This window comes from Salmo trutta, chromosome 13 (genome assembly GCF_901001165.1).
Source record: "Salmo trutta chromosome 13, fSalTru1.1, whole genome shotgun sequence".
Taxonomy (NCBI): domain Eukaryota; kingdom Metazoa; phylum Chordata; class Actinopteri; order Salmoniformes; family Salmonidae; genus Salmo; species Salmo trutta.
The window spans coordinates 45,970,905-45,994,696 of NC_042969.1; the positions used below are offsets into that span (position 1 = coordinate 45,970,905).

General features: G+C 44.5%; 1 protein-coding gene across 4 annotated transcripts in view; it reads right to left on the bottom strand.

Moving 5' to 3' along the window:
* The window catches only part of LOC115205851 (protocadherin Fat 4), a 44,927-nt gene extending 31,503 nt beyond the window's left edge, over window positions 1-13,424 (bottom strand). For 3 of the 4 annotated variants that reach the window (XM_029772234.1, XM_029772232.1, XM_029772231.1), the window contains exons 1-3: window positions 13,092-13,424; window positions 11,724-11,976; window positions 10,908-11,252 (exon numbers count right to left, since the gene is read on the bottom strand). In XM_029772234.1, the coding sequence (XP_029628094.1) occupies window positions 10,908-11,252; window positions 11,724-11,976; window positions 13,092-13,175 (682 nt within the window). In that variant the 5' untranslated portion in view covers window positions 13,176-13,424. The remainder of the gene's footprint in view (window positions 1-10,907; window positions 11,253-11,723; window positions 11,977-13,091) is intronic. The other variant, XM_029772233.1, reaches the window with a different exon arrangement.
* Window positions 13,425-23,792: the final 10,368 nt, after the last annotated feature.

The following is a 23,792-nucleotide window of genomic DNA, read 5'->3' on the forward strand; positions in this document are numbered from 1 at the left end:
TCTATGACTAGGGTGGCTGGAGTCCTTGGAAATTTTTAGGGCCTTCCTCTGACATCGCCTGGTATAGATGTCCTGGATGGCAGGAAGCTTGGCCTCGGTGATGTACTGGGTCGTTTGCACTACCCTCTGTAGCGTATTGCGGTCGGAGGCCGAGCAGGTACCATACCAGGCAGTGATGCAACCAGTCAGGATGCTCTCGATGGTGCACCCGTAGAATGTTTAGAGGATCTGAAGACCCATGCCAAATCTTTTCAGTCTCCTGAGGGGGAATAGGCATTGTTGTTCCCTCTTCACGGCTGTCTTGGTGTGCTTGGACCATGTTCGTTTGTTGGTGATGTGGACACCAAGGAACTTGAAGCTCTCAACCTGCTCCACTACAGCCCCGTTGATGAGAATGGGGGCGTGCTCGGTCCTCCTTTTCCTGTAGTCCACAATCATCTCCTTTGTCTTGTTCACGTTGAGGGAGAGGTTGTTGTCCTGGCACCACACTGCCAGGTCTCTGACCTCCTCCCTACAGGCTGTCTCATCATTGTCAGTGATCAGGCTTACCACTGTTGTGTCGTCGGCAAATTTAATGATTGTGTTGGAGTCGTGCTTGGCCATGCAGTCATGGGTGAACAGGGAGTACAGGAGGGGACCGAGCACGCACCCCTTAGGTGCCCCTGAGTTGAGGATCAGAGTGGCAGATGTGTTGTTACCTACCCTTACCACCTGGGGGCTGCCCGTCAGGAAGCCCAGGATCCAGTTGCAGAGGTACAGTTGAAGTCAGAAGTTTACATACACCTTAAACAATTTTTTTCACAATTCCTGACATTTAATCCTAATAAAAAATCCCTGTTTTAGGTCAGTTAGGAGGACCACTTTATTTTAAGAATGTGAAATGTCAGTATAATAGTAGAGAGAATGATTTATTTCAGCTTTTATTTCTTTCATCACATTCCCAGTGGGTCAGAAGTTTACATACACTCAATTAGTATTTGGTAGCATTGCCTTTAAATTGTTTAACTTGGGTCAAACATTTTGGGTAGCCTTCCACAAGCTTCCCACAATAAGTTGGGTGAATTTTGGCCCAATCCCGCCTGACAGAGCTGGTGTAACTGAGTCAGGTTTGTAGGCCTCCTGGCTCGCACACGCTTTTTCAGTTCTGCCCACAAATGTTCTATAGGATTGAGGTCAGGGCTTTGTGATGGCCACTCCAATACCTTGACTTTGTTGTCCTTAAGCCATTTTGTCACAACTTTGGAAGTATGCTTGGGGTCATTGTCCATTTGGAAGACCCATTTGCGACCAAGCTTTAACTTCCTGACTGATGTCTTGAGATGTTGCTTCAATATATCCACATAATTTTCCTGCCTCATGATGCCATCTATTTTGTGAAGTGCATCAGTCCCTTCTGCAGCAAAGCACCCCCACAACATGATGCTGCCACCCCCATGCTTCACGGTTGGGATGGTAATCTCCGGCTTGCAAGCCTCCCCCTTTGTCCTCCAAACATAATGATGGTCATTATGGCCAAACAGTTCTATTTTTGTTTCATCAGACCAGAGGACATTTCTCCAAAAAGTATGATCTTTGTCCCCATGTGCAGTTGCAAACCGTAGTCTGTTTTTTTTATGGCGGTTTTGGAGCAGTGGCTTCTTCCTTGCTGAGCCGCCTTTCAGGTTATGTCGATATAGGACTAGTTTTACTGTGGATATAGATACTTTTGTACCTGTTTCCGCCAGCATCTTCACAAGGTCCTTTGCTGTTGTTCTGGGATTGATTTGCACTTTTCGCACCAAAGTACAATTATCTCTAGGAGACAGAACGCGTCTTCTTCCTGAGCGGTTTGACGGCTGCGTGGTCCCAGGGTGTTTCTACTTACGTACTATTGTTTGCACAGATGAACGTGGTACCTTCAGGCGTTTGGAAATTGCTCCAAAGGATGAACCAGACTTGTTGAGGTCTACAATTTTTTTGGCTGATTTCTTTTGATTTTCCCATGATGTCAAGCAAAGAGGCACAGAGTTTGAAGGTAGGCCTTGAAATACATCCACAGGTACACCTCCAATTGACTCAAATTATGTCAATTAGCCTAACAGAAGCTTCTAAAGCCATGACATCATTTTCTGGAATTTTCCAAGCTGTTTAAAGGCACAGTCAGCTTAGTGAATGTAAACTTCTGACCCACTGGAATTGTGATACAGTTAATTATAAGTGAAATAATCTGTCTGCAAACAATTGTTGGAAAAATTACTTGTGTCATGCACAAAGTAGATGTCCTAACCGACTTGCCAAAACTATAGTTTGTTAACAAGAAATTTGCAGAGTGGTTGAAAAACAAGTTTTAATGACTCCAACATAAGTGTATGTAAACTTCCCACTTCAACTGTAGGTGCTTAGTCCCAGGGTCCTCCCGAGTGGCGCAGCGGTCTAAGGCACTGCGTCTCAGTGCTAGAGGCGTCACTACAGACCCTGGTTCAATTCCATGCTGTATCACAACTGCCCGTAATTGGGAGTCCCATAGGGCGGCACACAATTGGCCCAGCGATATTAGGGTTTGGCCGGTGTAGGCAGTCATTGCAAATAAGAAATTGTTATTAACTGACTTGCCTTGTTAAATAAAAAAATTAAAAAAGTAGTGATGAGTTGAGGGCACTATGGTGTTGAATGCCGAGCTGTAGTCAATGAATAGCATTCTCACATAGGTGTTCATTTTGTCCAGGTGGGAAAGGGCAGTGTGGAGTGCAATAGAGATTGCATCATCTGTGGATCTGTTAGGGTGGTATGAAAATTGGAGTGGGTCTAGGGTTTCTGGGATAATGGTGTTGATGTGAGCCATGACCAGCCTTTCAAAGCACTTCATGGCTACAGATGTGAGTGCGTCAGGTCGGTAGTCATTTAGGCAGGTTACCTTAGGGTTCTTGGGCACAGGGACTATGGTGATATGCTTGAAACATTTTGGTTTTACAGACTCAGTCAGGGACAGGTTGAACATGTCAGTGAAGACACTTGCCAGTTGGTCTGCGCATGCTTGGAGTACACGTCCTGGTAATCCGTCTGACCCTGCGGCCTTGTGAATGTTCACCTGTCTAAAGGTCTTACTCACATTGGCTACGGAGAGCGTGATCACACAGTCGTCAGGAACAGCAATCAGGATCTGTGCTGCAGTCTGCCGCTCTCTCTCAATTGTACGCCCTATAGCAACTTGACCTAAAGGGCTGTCCCTGGCACCTTCAAGTGGCTGTCCAGTGTGAGGAAACACTCTCTGTCCTGCTATGTGTTACAATTCATCACTTCTATCGAACACCTTCAATGACCAGACTAATCTGGAGGAACTGTCCATTATGAACTACAGGCTTTCAGTCATGGCACTCGGCGCATTGGGAGGGATCCCTCTTTTAAAGAAACACAAAGTTGACAGCTGTACACAGGATTTGCTTTGTAGGATAGTAAATATGTCACAGTCACTGATGACCCTGGACTTTGAATCAGGGAGTATAGCCATTTTGAAACACCAAAACTGCTCTGACACAAATGGAACTGTTCTTGTCTTCGAGGTGTTTCTTTACTTCCCTAATTCATGTTTGGATAATGATGCATTTAAATGCTTTGATAACATATCACTTCTCTATTTGGCTGGTATTGATGAGCCACAGACACAGCTGCTACAATCTGGTATCAGCAGATTGGATAATTTCTTTCGACAAGAAAAGCATTTATTTTGAGTCGGTGAAATTATATTCGAACTATTGATCACACAACTTGATGTAAGTCACCATAAAACAAACTACTCAACGTCTGCATTGAGAAACTGTCAGGGGGTCAAGGTGCTCCGTCACTGGCAAGTTTCTCCTGGTGTTAATGCCAGAGTTAATCCTAGTTTGACTCATTTGTAGGATCTCACAGACATCACAGTTTCTGTTCATTCTGATGTTTACCCAGAGTTCCATTTGCTTTCTGACTTTCAAAAGAGTCATGTCACGTGGCTGAAGAGACTTCCTATGCCTGGCAATCAAATCACAAACATCTCCTCAGAGCAGTTCTATTGCTTGATTAATCTGAAACAGATGGCATTAGATGTGAATGATATCCCCACTATTGTAAACTTCCCATTTAAAGGCATAATTCGGGATTCTGATCCCTTAGGCTTCACGCCCAAACCGTGATTTTTCAGGACTGCTGGAGGCCATTCTTCCAGTCGGTCATCAGCCTCAGTCATAACAGTGTGTTTCCTGTGTGGGTCTGACTTCGTCACCAAGAAATTCTCCTCGCCGGAGTATTTTGACTTCCAGTCATGGTTCTCAGCAGAGTTTGTGGATATGACTGACCTGAACAGTCTTGTGTAGCAGAGGTAAGTAAATATTGATTGATCTGTTTGTTAAAACATGAATAACAGAACAATAATTACTTAGCTGGTATTTACTAGGAAAGTATTAGGTATCAATGGGTACTTATTTTCTGGTCCTTCGACAATTGGTAACTATCTGTTAACAAATAGTACAGATACATGATTCCTAGACTTTCATTGTATAATTACCATTTTACCAGAGCCCCTGACCAGCCTGAGGTACACTATACAGTGCATTCAGAAAGTGTTCAGACCCCTTTACTTTTTCCAACTTTTGTTACGTTAGTCTTATTCTCAAATGGATTAAATAAAATACATCTATATCAGTCTACACACAATAACCCATAATGACAAAGTGAAAACAGGTTTAATTTGTTTAGCTAATTTATAAAAAATACAAAACAGATATACCTTTACATAAGTATTCAGACCCTTTGCTATGAGACTTGAAATTGAGCTCAGGTGCATCCTGTTTCCATTGATCATCCTTGAGATGTTTCTACAACTTGATTGAAGTCCACCTGTGGTAAATTCAATTGATTGGACATAATTTGGATAGGCACACACCCGTCTATATAAGGTCCCACGGTTGACAGTGCATGTCAGAGCAAAAACCAAGCCATGAGGTCGAAGGAATTGTTCGTAAAGCTCTGAGACAGGATTGTGTTGAGGCACAGATCTGGTGAAGGGTACCAAAACATTTATGCAGCATTGAAGGTCCCCAAGAACACAGTGGCCTCCATCATTCTTAAATGGAAGAAGTTTGTAACTACCAAGAGTCTTCCTAGAACTGTCCGCCTGGCCAAACGGAGCAATCGACGGAGAAAGGCCTTAGCGAGGGAGGTGACCAAGCATCCAATGGTCACTCTGATAGTGCTCCAGAGTTCCTCTGTGGAGATGGGAGAACCTTCCAGAAGGACAACCATCTCTGCAGCACTCCACCAATCAGGCCTTTATGGTAGAGTGGCCAGACGGAAGCCACTCCTCAGTAAAAGGCACATGACAGCCCGCTTGGAGTTTGCCAAAAGGCACCTAAAGGACTCTCAGACCATGAGAAACAAGATTCTCTGGTCTAATGAAACCAAGATTGACCTCTTTGGCCTGAATACCAAGTGTCACGTCTGGAGGAAACCTGGCTGCATCATGCTGTGGGGATGTTTTTCAGCGGCAGGGATGGGAGACTAGTCAGGGTCGAGGGAAAGATGAACGGAGCAAAGTACAGAGAGATCCTTGATGAAAACCTGGTCCAGAGCGCTCAGGACCACATACTGGGGTGAAGGTTCACCTTGCAACAGGACAACAACCCCAAGCACACAGCCAAGACAATGCTGGAGTGGCTTCTGGACAACTCTCTGAATGTCCTTGAGTGTCCCAGCCAGAGCCCGGACTTGAACGCGATTGAACATCTCTGGAGAGACCTGAAAATAACTGTGCAGCGACACTCCCCATCCAACCTTGAGAGGAATGGGAGAAACTCTCCAAATACAGATGTACCAAGCTTGCAGCGTCATACCCAAGAAGACTCAAGGCTGTAATCAATGCCAAAGGTGCTTCAATAAAGTACTGAGTAAAGGGTCTGAATACATAAGTAAATGTGATATCAGTTTTGTATTTTTAATACATTGGCAAAAATTTCTAAAAAACTGTTTTTGCTTTGTCATTATGGGGCATTTTTTATTTAACCTTTTATTTAACCAGGTAGGCCAGTTGAGAACAAGTTCTCATTTACAACTGCGACCTGGTCAAGATAAAGCAAAGCAGTGTGACTAAAACAACAACACAGAGTTACACAAACAAACGTACAGCCAATAACACAATAGAAAAAAATGACAAATCTATGTACAGTGTGTGCAAATGAAAAAGAGTAGGGAGGTAGATAATAAATAGGCCATAGAGGCGAAATAATTACAATTTAGCATTAACACTGGAGTGATAGATGTGCAGATGATGATGTGCAAGTAGAGATACTGGGGTGCAAAAGAGCAAGAGGGTAAGTAATAATATGGGGATGAGGTAGTTGGGTGTGCTCTTTACAGATGGACTGTGTACAGGTACATTGATTGGTAAGCTGCTCGGACAGCTGATGCTTAAAGTTATAGAGGGAGATAAGACTCCAGCTTCAGTGATTTTTGCAATTTGTTCCAGTCATTGGCAGCAGAGAACTGTAAGGAAAGGCGGCCAAAGGAAGTGTTGTCTTTGGGGATGACCAGTGAAATATACCTGCTGGAGCACGTGCTACGGGTGGGTGTTGCGATGGTGACCAGTGAGCTGAGATGAGGAGGGGCTTTACCTAGCAAAGACTTATAGATGACCTGGAGCCAGTGGGTTTGGAGACGAATATGTAGTGAGGGCCAACCAACGAGAGCATACAGGTCACAGTGGTGGGTAGTATATGGGGCTTTGGTGACAAAACGGATGGGACTGTGATAGACTGCATCCAATTTGCTGAGTAGAGTGTTGGAGGCTATTTTGTAAATGACATCGCCGAAGTCAAGGATCGGTAGGATAGTCAGTTTTACGAGGGTATGTTTGGCAGCATGACTGAAGGAGGCTTTGTTGCGAAATAGGAAGCCGATTCTAAATGTAATTTTGGATTGGAGATGCTTAATGTGAGTCTGGAAGGAGAGTTTACAGTCTAACCAGACACCTAGGTATTTGTAGTTGTCCAGATACTCTAGGTTAGAACTGTCCAGAGTAGTGATGCTAGTTGGGCGGGAGGGTGCGGGCAGCAAATCGGTTGAAGAGCATGCATTTAGTTTTACTAGCATTTAAAAGCAGTCGGAGGCTACGGAAGGAGTGGCGTTGAAGCTTGTTTGGAGGTTTGTTAGCACAGTGTCCAAAGAAGGGCCAGATGTATACAGAATGGTGTCGTCTGCGTAGAGGTGGATCAGAGAATCACCAGCAGCAAGAGCGACATCATTGATATATACAAAGAAGAGAGTCGGCCCGAGAATTGAACCCTGTGGCACCCACATAGAGACTGCCAGAGGTCCGGACAACAGGCACTCCGATATGACACACTGAACTCTATCTGAGAGCAGTTGGTGAACCAGGCGAGAAAGTCATTTGAAAAGCCAAGGCTATTGAGTCTGCCAATGATTGCGAATGTGGTGATTGACAGAGTCGAAAGCCTTGGCCAGGTCGATGAAGACGGCCGCACAGTACTGTCTTTTATCGATGGCGGTTATGATATCTTTTAGGACCTTGAGCGTGGCTGAGGTGCACCTATGACCAGCTCTGAAACCAGATTGCATAGTGGAGAATGTACGGTGGGATTCGAAATGGTAGGCGATCTGTTTGTTAACTTGGCTTTCGAAGATTTTAGAAAGGCAGGGCAGGAAGGATATAGGTCTATAACAGTTTGGGTCTAGAGTGTCTCCCCCTTCGAAAAGGGGGATGACCACGGCAGCTTTCCATTCTTTGGGGATCTCAGACGATACGAAAGAGAGGTTGAATAGGCTAGTAATAGGGGTTGCAACAATTTCGGCTGATAATTTTAGAAAGAGAGGGTCAAGATTGTTTAGCCCGGCTGATTTGTAGGGATCCAGATTTTGCAGCTCTTTCAGAACATCAGCTGTCTGGTGTTCTGAAAGAAGCGGGGGGGGGGGGGGGCTTGGACAAGTTGATGCAGGGGGTGCTGAAATATTGGCAGAGGTAGGGGTAGCCAGGTGGAAATCTTGGCCAGCCGTAGAAAAATGCTTATTGAAATGATCGATTATCGTAGATTTATCGGTGGTGACAGTGTTTCCTATCCTCAGCCCGGTCAATTCTCACTGATCCATCACGACTGGTCTGCCAACGTAACCGTCCGAGGGGGTTTCAACAGGCTCTTCCGTTGCGACGTCCCCCTGGGGCCCATCTGCTAGCCCTGGCCTGCTAGCTGTCTGAATCGCTGTGTCGCCAGCTCGCCTAGCTACTCACTGGACCCTATGATCACTAGCTAGTAGCTAGTTAGCTGGCTAGCTTCTGATGGGGATTCCGGTTCTAAAGTATAAAAAAAATAGCAGATCCATACCACATTGGGTGAGACAGGTTGCAGGAGAGTATGTTCAGTCCATAGATGGAAATTTAGATAAAAAATATCAAAAAATGTATACGAAATATATACGAAGAAAACTATATATACACGGGACGGGACAAGACAAACAAAACAGATGCGCGACTGCTACGCCATCTTGGACTAAATTGAGATCCATACCACGTTGCTGACAGGTGTATCAAATTGAGCACACAGCCATGCAATCGCTATAGACAAACATTGGCAGTAGAACAACCTTACTGAAGAGCTCAATGACTCAACTTGGCACCGTCATAGGATGCCACCTTTCCAACAAGTCAGTTCATAACATTTCTGCCCTGCTAAAGCTCCCCCGGTCAACTGTAAGCGCTGTTATTGTGAAGTGGAATTGTCTAGGAACAACAACGGCTCAGCTGCGAAGTGGTAGGCCACACAAGCTCACAGAACGTGACCGCTGAAGCATGTAGCGCGTAAAAATCGCCTGTCCTCGGTTGCAACACTGACTACCGAGTTCCAAACTGCTTCTGGAAGCAACATCAGCATAAGAACTGTTCATCAGGAGCTTCATGAAATGGGTTTCCATGGCTGAGCATCCACACACAAGCCTAAGATCACCATTCGCCATTGGATTCTGGAGCAGTGGAGACACGTTCTCTGGATTGATGGATCACACTTCACCATCTGGCAGTCCGATGAACAACTCTGGGAATGCTACCTGCCCGAATCCATAGTGCCAGCTTTAAAGTTTGGGGGAGGAGGAATAATGGTCTGGGGCTGTTTTTCATGGTTTGGGCAAGGCCCCTTAGTTCCAAGTGAAGGGAAATCTTAACGCTACAGCATACACTGACATTCTAGATGATTCTGTGCTTGACTGGCCTGCACAGAGCCCTAACCTCAACCCCATCGAACACCTTTGGTATGAATTGGAACACTGACTGCGAGCCAGGCTTAATCGCCCAACATCAATGCCCGACCACACTAATGCTCTTGTGGCTGAATGGAAGCAAGTCCCCGTAGCAATTTTCCAACATCTAGTGGAAAGCCTTCCAAGAAGAGTGGAGGCTATTATAGCAACAAAAGGGGGACCAACTCTATATTAATGCCCATGATTTTGTAGATGTTCGACAAGCAGGAGTCCGCATTCTTTGGTCATAAATTGAACCTTTATTTAACTAGGCAAGTCAGTTAAGAACAAATTCTTATTTACAATGACCGGCCAAAACACCGGATGACGCTGGGCCAATTGTGCGCCGCTCTATGGGACTCTCAATCACGGCTGGTTGTGATACAGCCTGGAATTGAACCAGGGTGTCTGTAGTGAAGCCTCTAACACTGAGATGCAGTGCCTTAGACCACTCGCACCACTCGGGATCCCAAAGCCTGGCTGGATAACTGGGTCAGGGGACAGACATGTCCAGGTCATTTTATGGAATGATGGGGAACCGGAGATTACATGTAAAAATTAAAGTGGCATCCTCAGGTACTTGGAGACTAACTTTTCCCTGGACGTGGGCTTTGTCCTGTTCCTCTGCTTATCTCTGGGCCTGCTCCTCTTCATGCTGTTGGTGCTGCTCCATCAGCTGGCAGGGGACTACCTGCTGGTCTTCCGCCACATCATCCATGGCTAGCTGGAGGAGGCTGTGCGGAGACTGTGAGGAGTGGCAACCCCAGGGGGTGCTACCGATACGATGGCTTTGCGTTGTACAGTGGGAGAAACAAGTGCTTGGTGATGGAGCAGCTGCTGCTGGGTCTCCATTCCTGCATCTCTGTCTGCGGCACCCACCAAACCCTGTGTGTGGGGAGTCGTCACTACCTGCACAGTAACTGGTGTTCCCTGGAGCTGCGACTGGCCACCCTCCGTCTGCTGGTGGAGCACAGGGACATTCTCATCCTGGTCTTCCTGGAGGACATCCCATTTTGCCAGCTGTCTGCCTACTACCGGCTGACCAGGCTGGTTAGGACCTACCTGGACTGGCCCCAGGACCCAGGCCTGCAGCCTGCCCTCTAGGACTGCCTGTGGACCAAACTGGCTCCTCCTGAACCAGACCCCAGACAGTGACAGAACACACCCATATACTGATGCACTACCTGCAGGCCTACTGTATCATAACAGCGGTATTTAGAATTTACAGACATGTTGCTTTTTACATTGTGTTCAGTATTACCTGTATTTCGTACCTTTTTTTAAAATCAACATTTTGTGTATACAGTATAATAATGGATTTGAAAACTTTGTGTTTTTGTTCTCTCTCACTCAAGAGATAGTTGTTTTATTAGTCATTTGAAATGAGCTCAACTACTGTTGAAATGATCATAGATCCGTGATCAAATGTCCACGTTAATAATAATTGTGATTGATTTAACGTATACAGTAGCGCCTGTTTTCAGCAGACAAGCCTTGATGTGGCTTTGATCATGTGATGGGGCTGACTAGTAAATAAATAAGTAGGACTGAAACTGGTAATGCCTTGTCCGTTTGATACCTAATAAACACAACCTTGGTCTATATAGCACCTGTCTGTGTCAGGTGGTATGTTAACCATGTTGTTCCACACTCACCGTCATCCGCATCAGAGACATTGAGAGAGAGGAAGCAGGTTCCAACAGGGCTGTCCTCTGGTACAGAGACGGAGTAAGAGTCCAGTCTGAACACTGGAAGGTTATCGTTGACATCCAGCACATTAAAATAGACCCTGACTCTGCTGGCCCCTAAGTCCCCATGCTTCACTACCACTGTCAGGATGTAGAGTCTCTGGGTTTCGTAGTCCAGGGAGCGTGACAGCAGAAAGTCACCAGAGAGATGGCTGAGCAGGAACAGGCCCTCCCCGTCGTCCTCCAACACAAAGAAGGTGTTTGTCGATCCTTTGCTGTGCTCTCCTGCTTCCACGTTCCCCACTATCGTTCCTGTCAATACATGGAATTAGACAGTACACTCAGGATGAAATTCTCTGATGGGTCTGATGGTTTGGTAACTTACTATTACCAATGGCTCAGTGGGGTTAAAGTATGGTGCTGGCAACACCAGTGTTGTGCGTTCATTCCCCACATGGGCCACGCACTCATAATTGGCAATGTTTCATCATCACCATTCTCTAACAGGAGGAAGGTGGAGCACACCAGGAGGTATTTAATCCTCTAACTGAAATAGGCAGGGGAGTTGGTGGAATCTCATTTAAAACCATGAGGTTTAAAACATTAAAAGAAATACTGAGCATCTACCAATAACGTTCTAAGCCGGTCAGTCAGTAGGAGTCAGCCTGAAGACTACGTAACTGAGGCATGTGACTCTGGATTAAAGAACAAACATGTATGAACAAGCTTAACTAATCAGCATTTAAATATCTGAGAGAAGGAAAGGAGTAAACACTGCTCTACCTGGTTGTGTGTCCTCTTTCACTTGAAAAGAATAGACAAGTTTGTAGAAGGACAGTGGTGTGAGGCGTCTTTGTGGAGAATGTGTAGCGCCTGGCTTGTTGTTGCCATGCCAATGAGATCTCTGATACCAGGAGGACAGAGGGTGCCGCTCCACCAAGGTCATATTGGACCACTTCTCCTGGTTGCTGGCAGCTTGGCTAGCATCGGCCATATTGGAAAATGGCACTCCATAGAAAAACATGTAGTTGACAACCTGTTAAAACAGACAAAGCACACCCCAATGAAGGCATTAGAGCGGAAACATTCGTGGCAATACAAAAAAGTTAATTGCAAACATTGTGTGACTTTCCTTTATAAAAAAATCATACAAAACATATAATTAAATGAATGTCCAAATATGTGTGGTTCAGTATTTTATATAGAAGCAATAGAATAACTACTCCAGTGTGGATACCACTATATAATTAATGTTGATATTGAGCAACATTTTGAAGGACAAAACATATATGGTAAACTGAAACCTACATCAACCGGAACAGAAGCCTCTTAGTCCCTCAGTCTGACACAAAGAGGAGAAAACAGCCTTTGTGGCATACCTTTTCTGAAGGCAGTAACATAATACTTTGAATTGGAGGCGCTGCACTTTAGCTGCTCCACTTCTTTTTTTATTTCTCTTTCACAGCACCAGAGACCAGTCTTGAATATGTTTCATTCTTCTCCTCCCCCGGGATCCTGCCTTTGACAGTCCCTATAATGCCAACCTGTTCTATTACTTCAGACAGAGTGAGAGGACTCTATAACCGTTTCTGTCTGCTGCTTTCTCAGTCTTTCAATTGGAAAACTTTTCTGTTTGAACAGGAGTTCATAGCCAGCTAACTTTAAAGGTCCAACGTAGCAGTTTTTATCTCAATATCAAATCATTTCTGGGTAACAATGAAGTACCTTACTGTAGTTGTTTTCAATTCAAATGGTAAAAAATAATGTGGAAATATATAAAGTACAGGAAATCGCATTTTTGACTGCACTGCCCCTTTAGGGCAGCTATCATTGAAAATGAATGACTCAAAATGGTACATGTTTTTTTTCCCTTATGAGAATTATGCATATATTGAAGAATAAAAAGACAAAACAATTGAAAAATTTTGGCACACTATTGGTCACTGACTGGAATTTGGAACCGACTCCAAAGCTACAGTGGACTACAACTAGGCAATACAAGACTAGACCTTTCCGGACCTCAGGTGAAGAATAGAGATAATATGAAAGCAGGTTGAATAAAACAGAAGATGTTATAGAATGCAAAATAACATGTAGGTCTATGGAGCTCTTGAAAGTCCTGAATGATTGTCGTAATTCGAGGAAACTTACCATTAGATAAAAAATAAACGTTTTCCATTTGATTAATGATCCAGCAGTGTCCATTTCCGTGATCAAAGACACAATCTTAACCATATGTGCGCAAAGTTACCTCTCCATTGGTGTTTTCACTCAAGTGATGATAGTGAGAAAACCGCATGCATTTAGATCACATAAATGTGTCCTGGGGGTACGGTCCGTGCTGGCGGCATTCATGTAGCCTAGTCAAATAGTTGGTCGCAGCACAGGCAAGGGGAAACTTGTTGGAGCCTATCGCGGGTGAAAAGAGCTAATAATGAGCCGAATGAGCTACAGTCACCTACAATTGAAAGTCTGCCTGAACATGCTGACCACACCGGTCGCGTGACGTGCGCGAGCGTTGCAAAATAAATTTACACATACATGTTAAGCTTCGAACACACCGACAGCTTCATTGCATTTTGGTACAACAGAATTACATTAATTTCCAATGAAACGCTGCGTTTCAAATCAAACCAAATCAAATTGTATTAGTCACATGCACCGAATACAACAGTGAAATGTTTACTTAGGAGCCCCTAACCAACAGTGCAGTTTCAAAAAATATATGGATAAGAGATAAAAGTAACAAGTAATTAAAGAGCAGCAGTAAAAAATAACAATATATACAGGGGGGTGCTGGTACAGAGTCATTGTGCGGGGCACCGGTTAGTTGAGGTAGTATGTACATGTAGGTAGAGTTATTAAAAAAAATACTACTATGCATATGTAACAGTGTAGGTTCCGTCCCTCTCTTCGCCCCAACCCGGGCTCGAACCAGGGACCCTTGCACACATCAACAACTGACACCCCACGAAGCAACGTTACCCATCGCGCCACAAAAGGCGCGGCCCTTGCAACGCAAGGGGAAACCCTACTTCAAGTCTCAGAGCGAGTGACGTCACCGATTGAAACGCTATTAGCGCGCACCACCGCTAACTAACTAGCCATTTCACATCGGTTACACATAGTTGACAACAGACAGTGGTGTGGAGAGGAGCAGGGGCAATGCAAATAGTCTGAGTAGCCATTTGACTTGATGTCCAGGAGTCTTATGGCTTGGGGGTAGAAGCTGTTAAGAAGCCTCTTGGACCTAGACTTGGCGCTCAGGTACCGCTTGTCGTGCGGTAGCAGAGAGAACAGTCTATGACTAGGGTGGCTGGAGTCTTTGACCATTTTTAGGGCCTTCCTCTGACACCGCCTGGTATAGAGGTCCTGGATGGCAGGAAGCTTGGCCCCAGTGATGTACTGGGCCGTTCACACTACCCTCTGTAATGCCTTGTGGTCGGAGGCTGAGCAGTTGCCATACCAGGCAGTGATGCAACCAGTCAGGATGCTCTCAATGGTGCAGTTGTAGAACCTTTTGATGATCTGAGGACCCATGCCAAACCTTTTCAGTCTCCTGAGGGGGAATAGGTTTTGTTGTGCCCTCTTGACGACTGTCTTGGTGTGCTTGGACCATGTTAGTTTGTTGGTGATGTGGATAACAAGGAACTTGAAGCTCTCAACCTGCTCCACTGCAGCCCCATCAATGAGAATGGGGCGTGCTCGGTCCTCTTTTTCCTGTAGTCCACAATCATCTCCTTTGTCTTGATCACGTTTTCGGGAGAGGTTGTTGTCCTGGCACCACACGGCCAGGTCTCAGACCTCCTCCCTATAGGCTGTGTCGTTGTTGTTGGTGGTCAGGCCTACCACTGTTTTGTCATCGGCAAATGTAATGATTGTGTTGGAGTCGTGCCTGGCCGTGCAGTCATGAGTGAACAGGGAGTACAGGAGCGGGCTGAACACGCACCCCTGAGGGGCCCCTGTGTTGAGGATCAGCGTGGCGGATGTGTTGTTACCTATCCTTACCACCTGGGGGCGGCCCGTCAGGAAGTTCAGAATCCAGTTGCAGAGGGAGGTGTTTAGTCCCTTAGCTTATTGAAGAGCTTTGAGGGCACTATGGTGTTGAACGCTGAGCTGTAGTCAATGAATAGCATTCTCACATAGGTATTCCTTTTGTCCAGGTGGGAAAGGGCAGTGTGGAGTGCAATAGAGATTGCATCATCTATGGATCTGTTGGGGCGGTATGCAAATTGGAGTGGGTCAAGGGTTTCTGGTATAATGGTGTTGATGTGAGCCATGACCAGCCTTTCAAAGCAGTTCATGGCTACAGATGTGAGTGCTACGGGTCGGTAGTCATTTAGGCAGGTTACCTTTGTGTTCTTGGGCACAGGGACTATGGTGATATGCTTGAAACATTTTGGTATTACAGACTCAGTCAGGGACAGGTTGAAAATGTCAGTGAAAACACTTGCCAGTTGGTCAGCGCATGCTCGGAGTACACGTCCTGGTAATCCGTCTGGCCCTGCGACCTTGTGAATGTTGACCTGTTTAAAGGTCTTACTCACATCAGCTACGGAGAACGTGATCACACAGTTGTCCGGAACAGCTGATGCTCTCATGCATGCTTCAGTGTTGCTTGCCTCGAAGCAGGTATAAAAGTAATTTAGCTCGTCTGGTAGACTCGTGTCACTGGGCAGCTCGTGGCTGTGCTTCCCTTTGAAGTCTGTAATAGTTTGCAAGCCCTGCCACATCTGATGAGCGTCGGAGCCGGTGTAGTACGATTCAATCTTAGTCCTGTATTGAAGCTTTGCCTGTTTGATGGTTCGTCGGAGGGCATAGCGGGATTTCTTAGAAGCGTCCGGATTAGAGTCCCGCTCCTTGAAAGCGGCAGCTCTAGCCTTTAGCTCAGTGCGGATGTTGCCTGTAATCCATGGCTTCTGGTTGGGGTATGTACGTACAGTCATTGTGGGGACAACATCATCTATGCACTTATTGATAAAGCCAGTGACTGATGTGGTGTACTCCTCAATGTGGTGTACTCCTGTGCTTCAACCTGAGGAAAAGAGCAGAGGGGGAAGAAATTAACCTCGCTGCTCAAATTTGTTTGGTTGGTTGCTAATTGGCTACCTGCCAACTTTACGTTTTTTACTTTTCCATTTTTAATGACCGTTTAATCAACAACAAAAAATCCCCCTCACTCAACTTTTTTTCATTCAACTTTTTCACTCCAGATGCTTTATCTGGACATGGTTATACAGAACCTCCACCAGCCGAAGCTAAGTAGTAACATTAACATTAACACTATGCCATCTAATTGCAGTCACTGTACTCATAATACACAGGAAAACTATTGCCTTATGGTGAGGGTAGCCGTGCTGCAAGCCCAGCTTCAGATGCAATCATTAGACAATGGTAATTTAAGTGTAGGAAAGGATGAAACAGTGTCTGTGCCACCAGTAAGTACAGATAGTAGTAAAAATCACCTCACACAGTCCCCGCAGCCGGACAATTTTCTCAAGGCTTCTGGAAGGAAATTCTGTTGGAAATACTCAACCAGTGTCACTCATTCAGCTGACAGAATCTTTCAACCAGTTCTCCCCATTAAGCAACAAGTCGGAGTCAGAGGCCGAGACTTCTCTGGTCTCTGGCCGTCGAAGCCTCCCACTATCACCTCTGACAAATTGAAAACCCTAGTCATTTGCGACTCCTTTACCCGCAGTGATAGACTTAAAAATAATCATCCAGTGATCATATACTGTTTACCAGGGGGCAGGGCTACCGACATAAAGGCTAATCTGAAGATGGTGCTGGCTAAGGCTAAAACTGGCGAGTGTAGGGTGTATTTTGTGTGATTTTGGGCGATTTTGTTATCCACGTCGGCACCAACAATGTTAGGATGAAACAGTCAGAGGTCACCAAGCACAACATAGCTTCAGCATGTAAATTAGCTAGAAAGATGTGTCGGCATTGAGTAATTGTCTCTGGCCCCCTCCCAGTTATGGGGAGTGATGAGCTCTACAGCAGTCTCACAACTCAATCGCTGGTTGAAAACAGTTTTATGTCCTTCCCAAAAGATATAATTTGTAGATAACTCTTTCTGGGACCCATCCACCAACAGGATCAAGTCTGGCCTACTGAGGAGTGACGGACTCCATCCTAGCTGGAGGGGTGCACTCATCTTATCTATCAACATAGACAGGGCTCTAACTCCTATAGCTCCACAATGATATAGGGTGCAGGCCAGGCAGCAGGCTGTCAGCCAGCCTGCCAGCTTAGTGGTTTCTGCCACTAGCATAGTTTGTGTAGTCAGCTCAGCTATCCCCATTGAGACCGTGTCTGTGCCTCGATCTAGATTGGGCAAAACTAAACATGGCGGTGTTAGCTTTAGCAATCTCACTGGAATAAAGACCTCCATTCCTATCATTATTGAAAGTGATTGTGATATCTCACATCTCAAAGTAGGGCTACTTAAAGTTAGATCCCTCACTTCCAAGGCAGTTATAGTCAATGAACTAATCACTGATCATAATCTTGATGTGATTGGCCTGACTGAAACATGGCTTAAACCTGATGAATTTTCTGTGTTAAATGAGGTGCCTCCTCCTGCTTACACTAGTGACCATATCCCCTGCGCATATCGCAAAGGCATAGGTGTTGCTAACATTTATGATAACAAATTTCAATTTACCAAAAAAAAAGACTGAGTTTTTGTCTTCTGAGCTTCTAGTCATGAAATCTATGCAGCCTACTCAATCACTTTTTATAGCTACTGTTTACAGGCCTCCTGGGCTGTATACAGCGTCACTCACTGAGTTCCCTGAATTCCAATCGAACCATGCAGTCATTGCAGGTAATATTCTAAGTTTTGGTGACTTTAATATTATCACGAACCGGCTCGAAGTCCGTAACAAAAAGGGAGACAACGTGGAGATAAGGAATAACAAAAGTATATTTATTAACTAAAATAACCTAAATACAATTAACAATGGTGTGTGTAGTCAGTAATCAGTAGTGTAAGTGAGTGGTTGCATGCATAGATGAGGGGTGTTGAAAGGTGCCAAAGCACCTTCCAGACTCCCTCCGCCTACCAAGGATGTCGAAGTACAAAAATCGGTTAACCACCTAACTGAGGATCTAAATGTAACCTTGCGTAATACCCTAGATGCAGTCGCACCCCTAAAAACAAAAAACATTTGTCACAAGAAACTAGCTCCCTGGTATACAGAAAATACCCGAGCTCTGAAGAAAGCTTCCAGAAAATACACGAGCTCTGAAGCAAGCTTCCAGAAAATTGGAACGGAAATGGCGCTCCACCAAACTGGAAGTCTTCTGACTAGCTTGGAAAGACATTACCGTGCAATATCGAAAAGCCCTCACTGCTGCTCGATCATCCTATTTTTCCAACCTAATTGAGGAGAATAAGAACAATCCTACATTTATTTTTGATACTGTCGCAAAGCTAACTAAAAAGCAGTATTCCCCAAGAGAGGATGGCTTTCACTTCAGCAGTGACGAATTCATGAACTTCTTCGACGAAAAGATCAAAACACTGCCAGGACCTAGGATCAATGGAGACATTCAAGTTTTTTAATCCTATATCCCTTGACGCTTTCATGAAAATATTCATGACCTCTAAACCTTCAAGCTGCATACTGGACCCTATTCCAACTAAACTACTGAAAGATCTGCTTCCTGTGCGTGGCCCTCCTATGTTGAACATAATAAACGGCTACCTATCCACTGGAAGTGTACCAAACTCACTAAAAGTGGCAGTAATAAAGCCTCTCTCTAAAAAGCTATCGGCCTATATCGAATCTCCCATTCCTCCCAAATGTTTTTGAAAAAGCTGTTGTGCAGCAACTCACTGCCTTCCTGAAGACAAATACTGTATCCGAAACGCTTCAGTCTGGTTTTAGACCCAATCATAGCACTGAGACTTCACTCGTGAAGGTGGCAAATGGCCTTTTAATGGCGTCAGACCCCAAGGCTCTGCATCTGTCCTTGTGCTCCTAGACCTTAGTGCTGCTTTTGACACCACTGATCACCACATTCTTTTTGAGAGATTGGAAACTCTAATAGGTGTACACGGACAAGTTCTGGCCTGGTTTAGATCTTATCTGTCTAAAATACATCAGTTTGTCTCTGTGGATGGTTTGTCCATTGTAAGTTTCATTGTTCCTCAAGGTTTTGTTTTAGGACCACTATTGTTTTCACTATATATTTTACCTCTTGGTGATGTAATTTGGAAACATAATATTAACTTTCACTGCTATGCGGACGATACACAGCTGTACATTTCGATGAAACATGGTGAAGCCCCAAAATTTCCCTCCCTGGAATCCTGTGTCTCAGGCATAAGGAGGTGGATGGCGGCAAATGTTTTACTTTTAAACTCGGAGCAGAGATGCTAGTTCTAGGTCCCAAGAAGCAAAGAGATCTTCTGTTGGATCTGACAATTAATCTTGATGGTTGTACAATCGTCTCAAATAAAAAACTGTGAAGGACCTCAGCATTACTCTGGACCCTGACCTCTCTTTTGACGAACATATCAAGAATATTTCAAGGACAGCTTTTTTCCGTCTTCATAATGTTTCAAAAAAGGATGCAGAAAAGCTAATCCATGCTTTTGTCACTTCTTGATTAGACTACTGCAATGCTCTACTTTCCGGCTACCCGGATAAAGCACTAAATAAACTTCAGTTAGTGCTAAACACGGCTGCTAGAATCTTGACTAGAACCAAAACATTTGATCATATTACTCCAGTGCTAGCCTCTCTACACTGGCTTCCTGTTAGGGCTGATTTCAAGGTTTTACTGCTAACCTACAAAGCATTACATGGGCTTGCTCCTACCCATCTCTCCGATTTGGTCCTGCCATACATACCTACATGTACGCTACGGTCACAAGATGCAGGCCTCCTTATTATCCCTACAATTGCTAAGCAAGGCAGGGCTTTCTCTTATAGAGCTACATTTTTATGTAATGGTCTGCCTATCCATGTGAGAGATACAGACTCAAACTCATCTTTTAGGTCTATTGAAGACTCATCTCTTCAATAGGCCCTATGCTTGAGTGTAGTCTTGCCCAGGGGAGCGAAGATCTTCATGGGCTATACTCAGCCTTGTCTCAGGGTAGTAAGTTGGTGGTTTGCGGATATCCCTCTAGTGGTGTGGAGGCTGTGCTTTGGCCCTGTCCGGGGGTTGCCGGATGGGGCCACAGTGTCTCCCGACCCATCTTGTCTCAGCCTCCAGTATATATGCTGCAATAGTTTATGTGTCGGGGGGCTAGGGTCAGTCTGTTATATCTGGTTTAATTCTCCTGTCTTATCCGGTGTCATGTGTGAATTTATGTATGCTCCCTCTAATTTTCTTTCTCTCCCTCCCCTCGGATCTGAGCCCTAGGACCATGCCTCAGGACTACCTGGCCTGATGACTCCTTGCTGTCCCCAGTCCACCTGGTCGTGCTGCTGCTCCAGTTTCAACTGTTCTGTCTGCGGCTATGGAACCCTGACCTGTTCACCGGACGTGCTACCTTGTCCTGGATCTGCTGTTTTTGACTCTCTCTCCATACCGCACGTGCTGTCTCGAACTCAGATTGCCCGGCAACGAAAAGCCAACTGGCATTTACTCCTGAGGTGCTGACCTGTTGCACCCTCTACAACCACTGTGATTATTATTATTTGACCCTGTCGGTCATCAATGAACGTTTGAACATCTTGGCCATGTACTGTTATAATCTCCAGCCGGCACAGCCAGAAGAGGCCAACTGGCTAATGTAATAGCGGCTGTCAATGCAATGGCTGGTCTGGAGTTCGTCTGATGTGTACCATTATATTTCACATGATAGGCAAACCACTGTCATGCCTATTCACACAAAAAAGATATGTACACAGATAAAAGAGACAATTATCTTCAAGTAGGTCGTTTTGGTTTTATTTACCTCGTCCTCTCTTGCTCATGTCGGTAGCTACTTCCTGATATTTGATTGATGGAATATTCATACTCGTAAATGGACTTTTAATAATTCAGAAAATAAATTATGCTTGCAAATCTTATAGAATGTATTCAAATGTTTAGTTACAAGTTTGGGACCGTTGTTAAATCTTTCACACATCATGATACAAGCTTTTGAAATTCAATTACACATTTGCGAATCGTACTTGCAACCCACAAATCTCAATCTACATTGTTAATTCATGACGGTATCTTATGGCGCTAGTACACTCTTTAAAAAAAAAGGTTCTGGAAAGAACCAAGAAGGCTTCTATGTTTGCTTCGTATACACTAAGTTTACATAACATTAGGAACACCTGCTTTTTCCATGACATAGACTGACCAGGTGAATCTAAAGTGAAAGCTATGATCCCTTATTGATGTCACTTGTTAAATCCACTTCAATCAGCGTAGATGCTTGGGAGGAGACAGGTTAAAGTTGGACATTTTGTAGAATAATAGTGAAGACATCAAAACTATGAAATTGTCACGCCCTGACCTGAGAGAGCCTTTTTATGTTTCTATTTAGGTTTGGTCAGGGTGTGATTTGGGTGGGCATTCTATGTCCGTGTTTCTATGTTTGGGATTTCTTTGTTTCGGCCGGGTATGGCTCTCAATCAGGAACAGCTGTATATCGTTGTTGCTGATTGGGAGTCATATTTAGGCAGCCTGTTTTTCCTTTGGGTTTTGTGGGTAGATGTTTTCTGTATAGCTACTTCGCCTTATGGAACTGTGTAGTCGTTGTTTTGTTTATTTTGTAAGTGTTCACTTTTCTTAAACATTAAAAAGATGAGCATTCATATTCCCGCTGCGTTTTGGTCCTGTGTTCACGACGACCGTTACACTACATGAGGTAAAACCAAACCAATAAATGAATCATTCTGGCCCAGCGGCCAGGGCCATGAAGATTGTAAGCTTACCATTTAGAAGAGTTGCCATTGAGTCAATTGCATCCAAACTTCCTCACAAAGGAAGCTCATCCACTGCAAGAAACTCCACAATCGCTGACACATGCAGATGACTTCTTCCTAGCTGCTCTGTATTCACAAGAGTGGACATTTCTTTCACTTGGCGTTTGTTTTGTCTGCCATTAAATCATGCATTTCAAATGCTCTTTACAGGAGGTATGCTTCCCCAGTCCTTTAGTGTTGCCATTGTCATGGTTTCAACTTGAATAGCCAGTTTTAGGGAAAGCTCTGTCCGAATTAGCATTTAAGCCACTCACTGTGATTGAACCAGGCGCTACAAAAAGCCAGCTTTCTCCCACTGAACATGCGGCTTGGGTAAGTGTCAAGACAAATAGGTGCTTGATGTGATGGAACCCTGCTGGTGCTAGGCCCTGTCTCTTTTAGATCTTGTTGGTCAGCAGGCGGCGTGGGGGATGGGTGGGTATTACTGCTAGGCTCCTCAACCTTGGTGGTCAGGCTAGTAGAATGCTCCTTGAGCTCGGCATCACTCTCAGCATGGTGATCCTCAGTTTTTGTTTCCTTGGCGGATTTCGGATGTCCATGCTGATCAAAGCTTAGCCATTAACTAGCTATAATTATCCAGCATTACCAAAACTTAACGAAGCTAGGTGCTAGCTAGCCTAGTAGCTGTAGCTAGCTGTCTACAAAAGTGACCAACTTTTTTCCCTCTCTGTGAGAAAAAAATGGTCAATTTGCCCCTGCCCTGGGATCCAATGAGCTTCCGAAACCAGGTAATGAAAGCGATATCTTATGACATTGCATGGCAAGGTTCCCAATTAGAACGCATTTTTGGATTTTAACTACTAAATATTGCATTATTACACCCTCCCTCCCACTCCTCAGATCATGAGTGGACACCCAGCATATAGCCTTGGTCCTGGTCTGCACTACAGCACTACTGCACCCCTGAGACACCCACAGGCAGCGGGGTCACGGCCACTGCCACAGCGTCCCTGGAGAAATTAGGGTTAAGTGCCTTGCTCAAGGTGACAGTCATTAGGCTTAATTTAGGCCTGAATCACTCATGATAGTAGCTTATCCATAGTGATTCAGTGAGTTAGCACTGTGGTCCAGTGGAACACACCCACTGTCCTCAGCCCGTGAGCGTCCCGCATAACCCAGACGTCACTTTCATTAGATGAAAGAGATGCATTTAATTTACTAATGCTTGTTTCATGTTTTATACTTAGATGTAATGTTTTTTCACTCATGATATGTTACTTCTTCATGAAGAAATAAATGCGTTGTTACTTTTTCATAAAATAAATATATTATTCCTACTTGAAATGATTTTCATGTATTAGGTTGCTTTTTCAATGAGGGAAAGAGGCTATTGAATGCAAAGAACAGGGCAGCCAAAACCCCAGAATCACTGTCTTGTCTAGTTGTTTTTCTCCCTCACCTGGACCCATGCCATATCCTTTGTGATCCTGGAAAACAATGGTCTATTTAAATATCTTCCTGTACTATTATGCCAGCGAAGGGTGATCCTGCCTTCCAGTGTCAGATGGAGAATTCATTCAGCTGCATGGCATTTACTCAGACAGATGGTGAATGGGAAGAATGGGTGAGAAAAAAAATACCCAACAGTCTTTGAAGGCTATAGCTTCCAAGGGGGCCAGAGGGAGAAAACATTTGCACTGAGCTGATATTAAGAGTCTGTTTATCCCATCCTGACATCATTTAAATCTCTTTAGATATCCACATAATGAGTAAACTAATGCAACACAACAAGCAGATATCATACAAGCTGATACGAAGCACATTTGAAGAGTTTCATTGCAAAATACTAAATATACATTTTCAGAAATATTGGTAAATTATCATTTTTTTTGTTTAAAGAACTTATGAAAGAGATTTTCCCCATCTAATCATGACATGGAGTTGTTTAATGACAGACATGTATTTG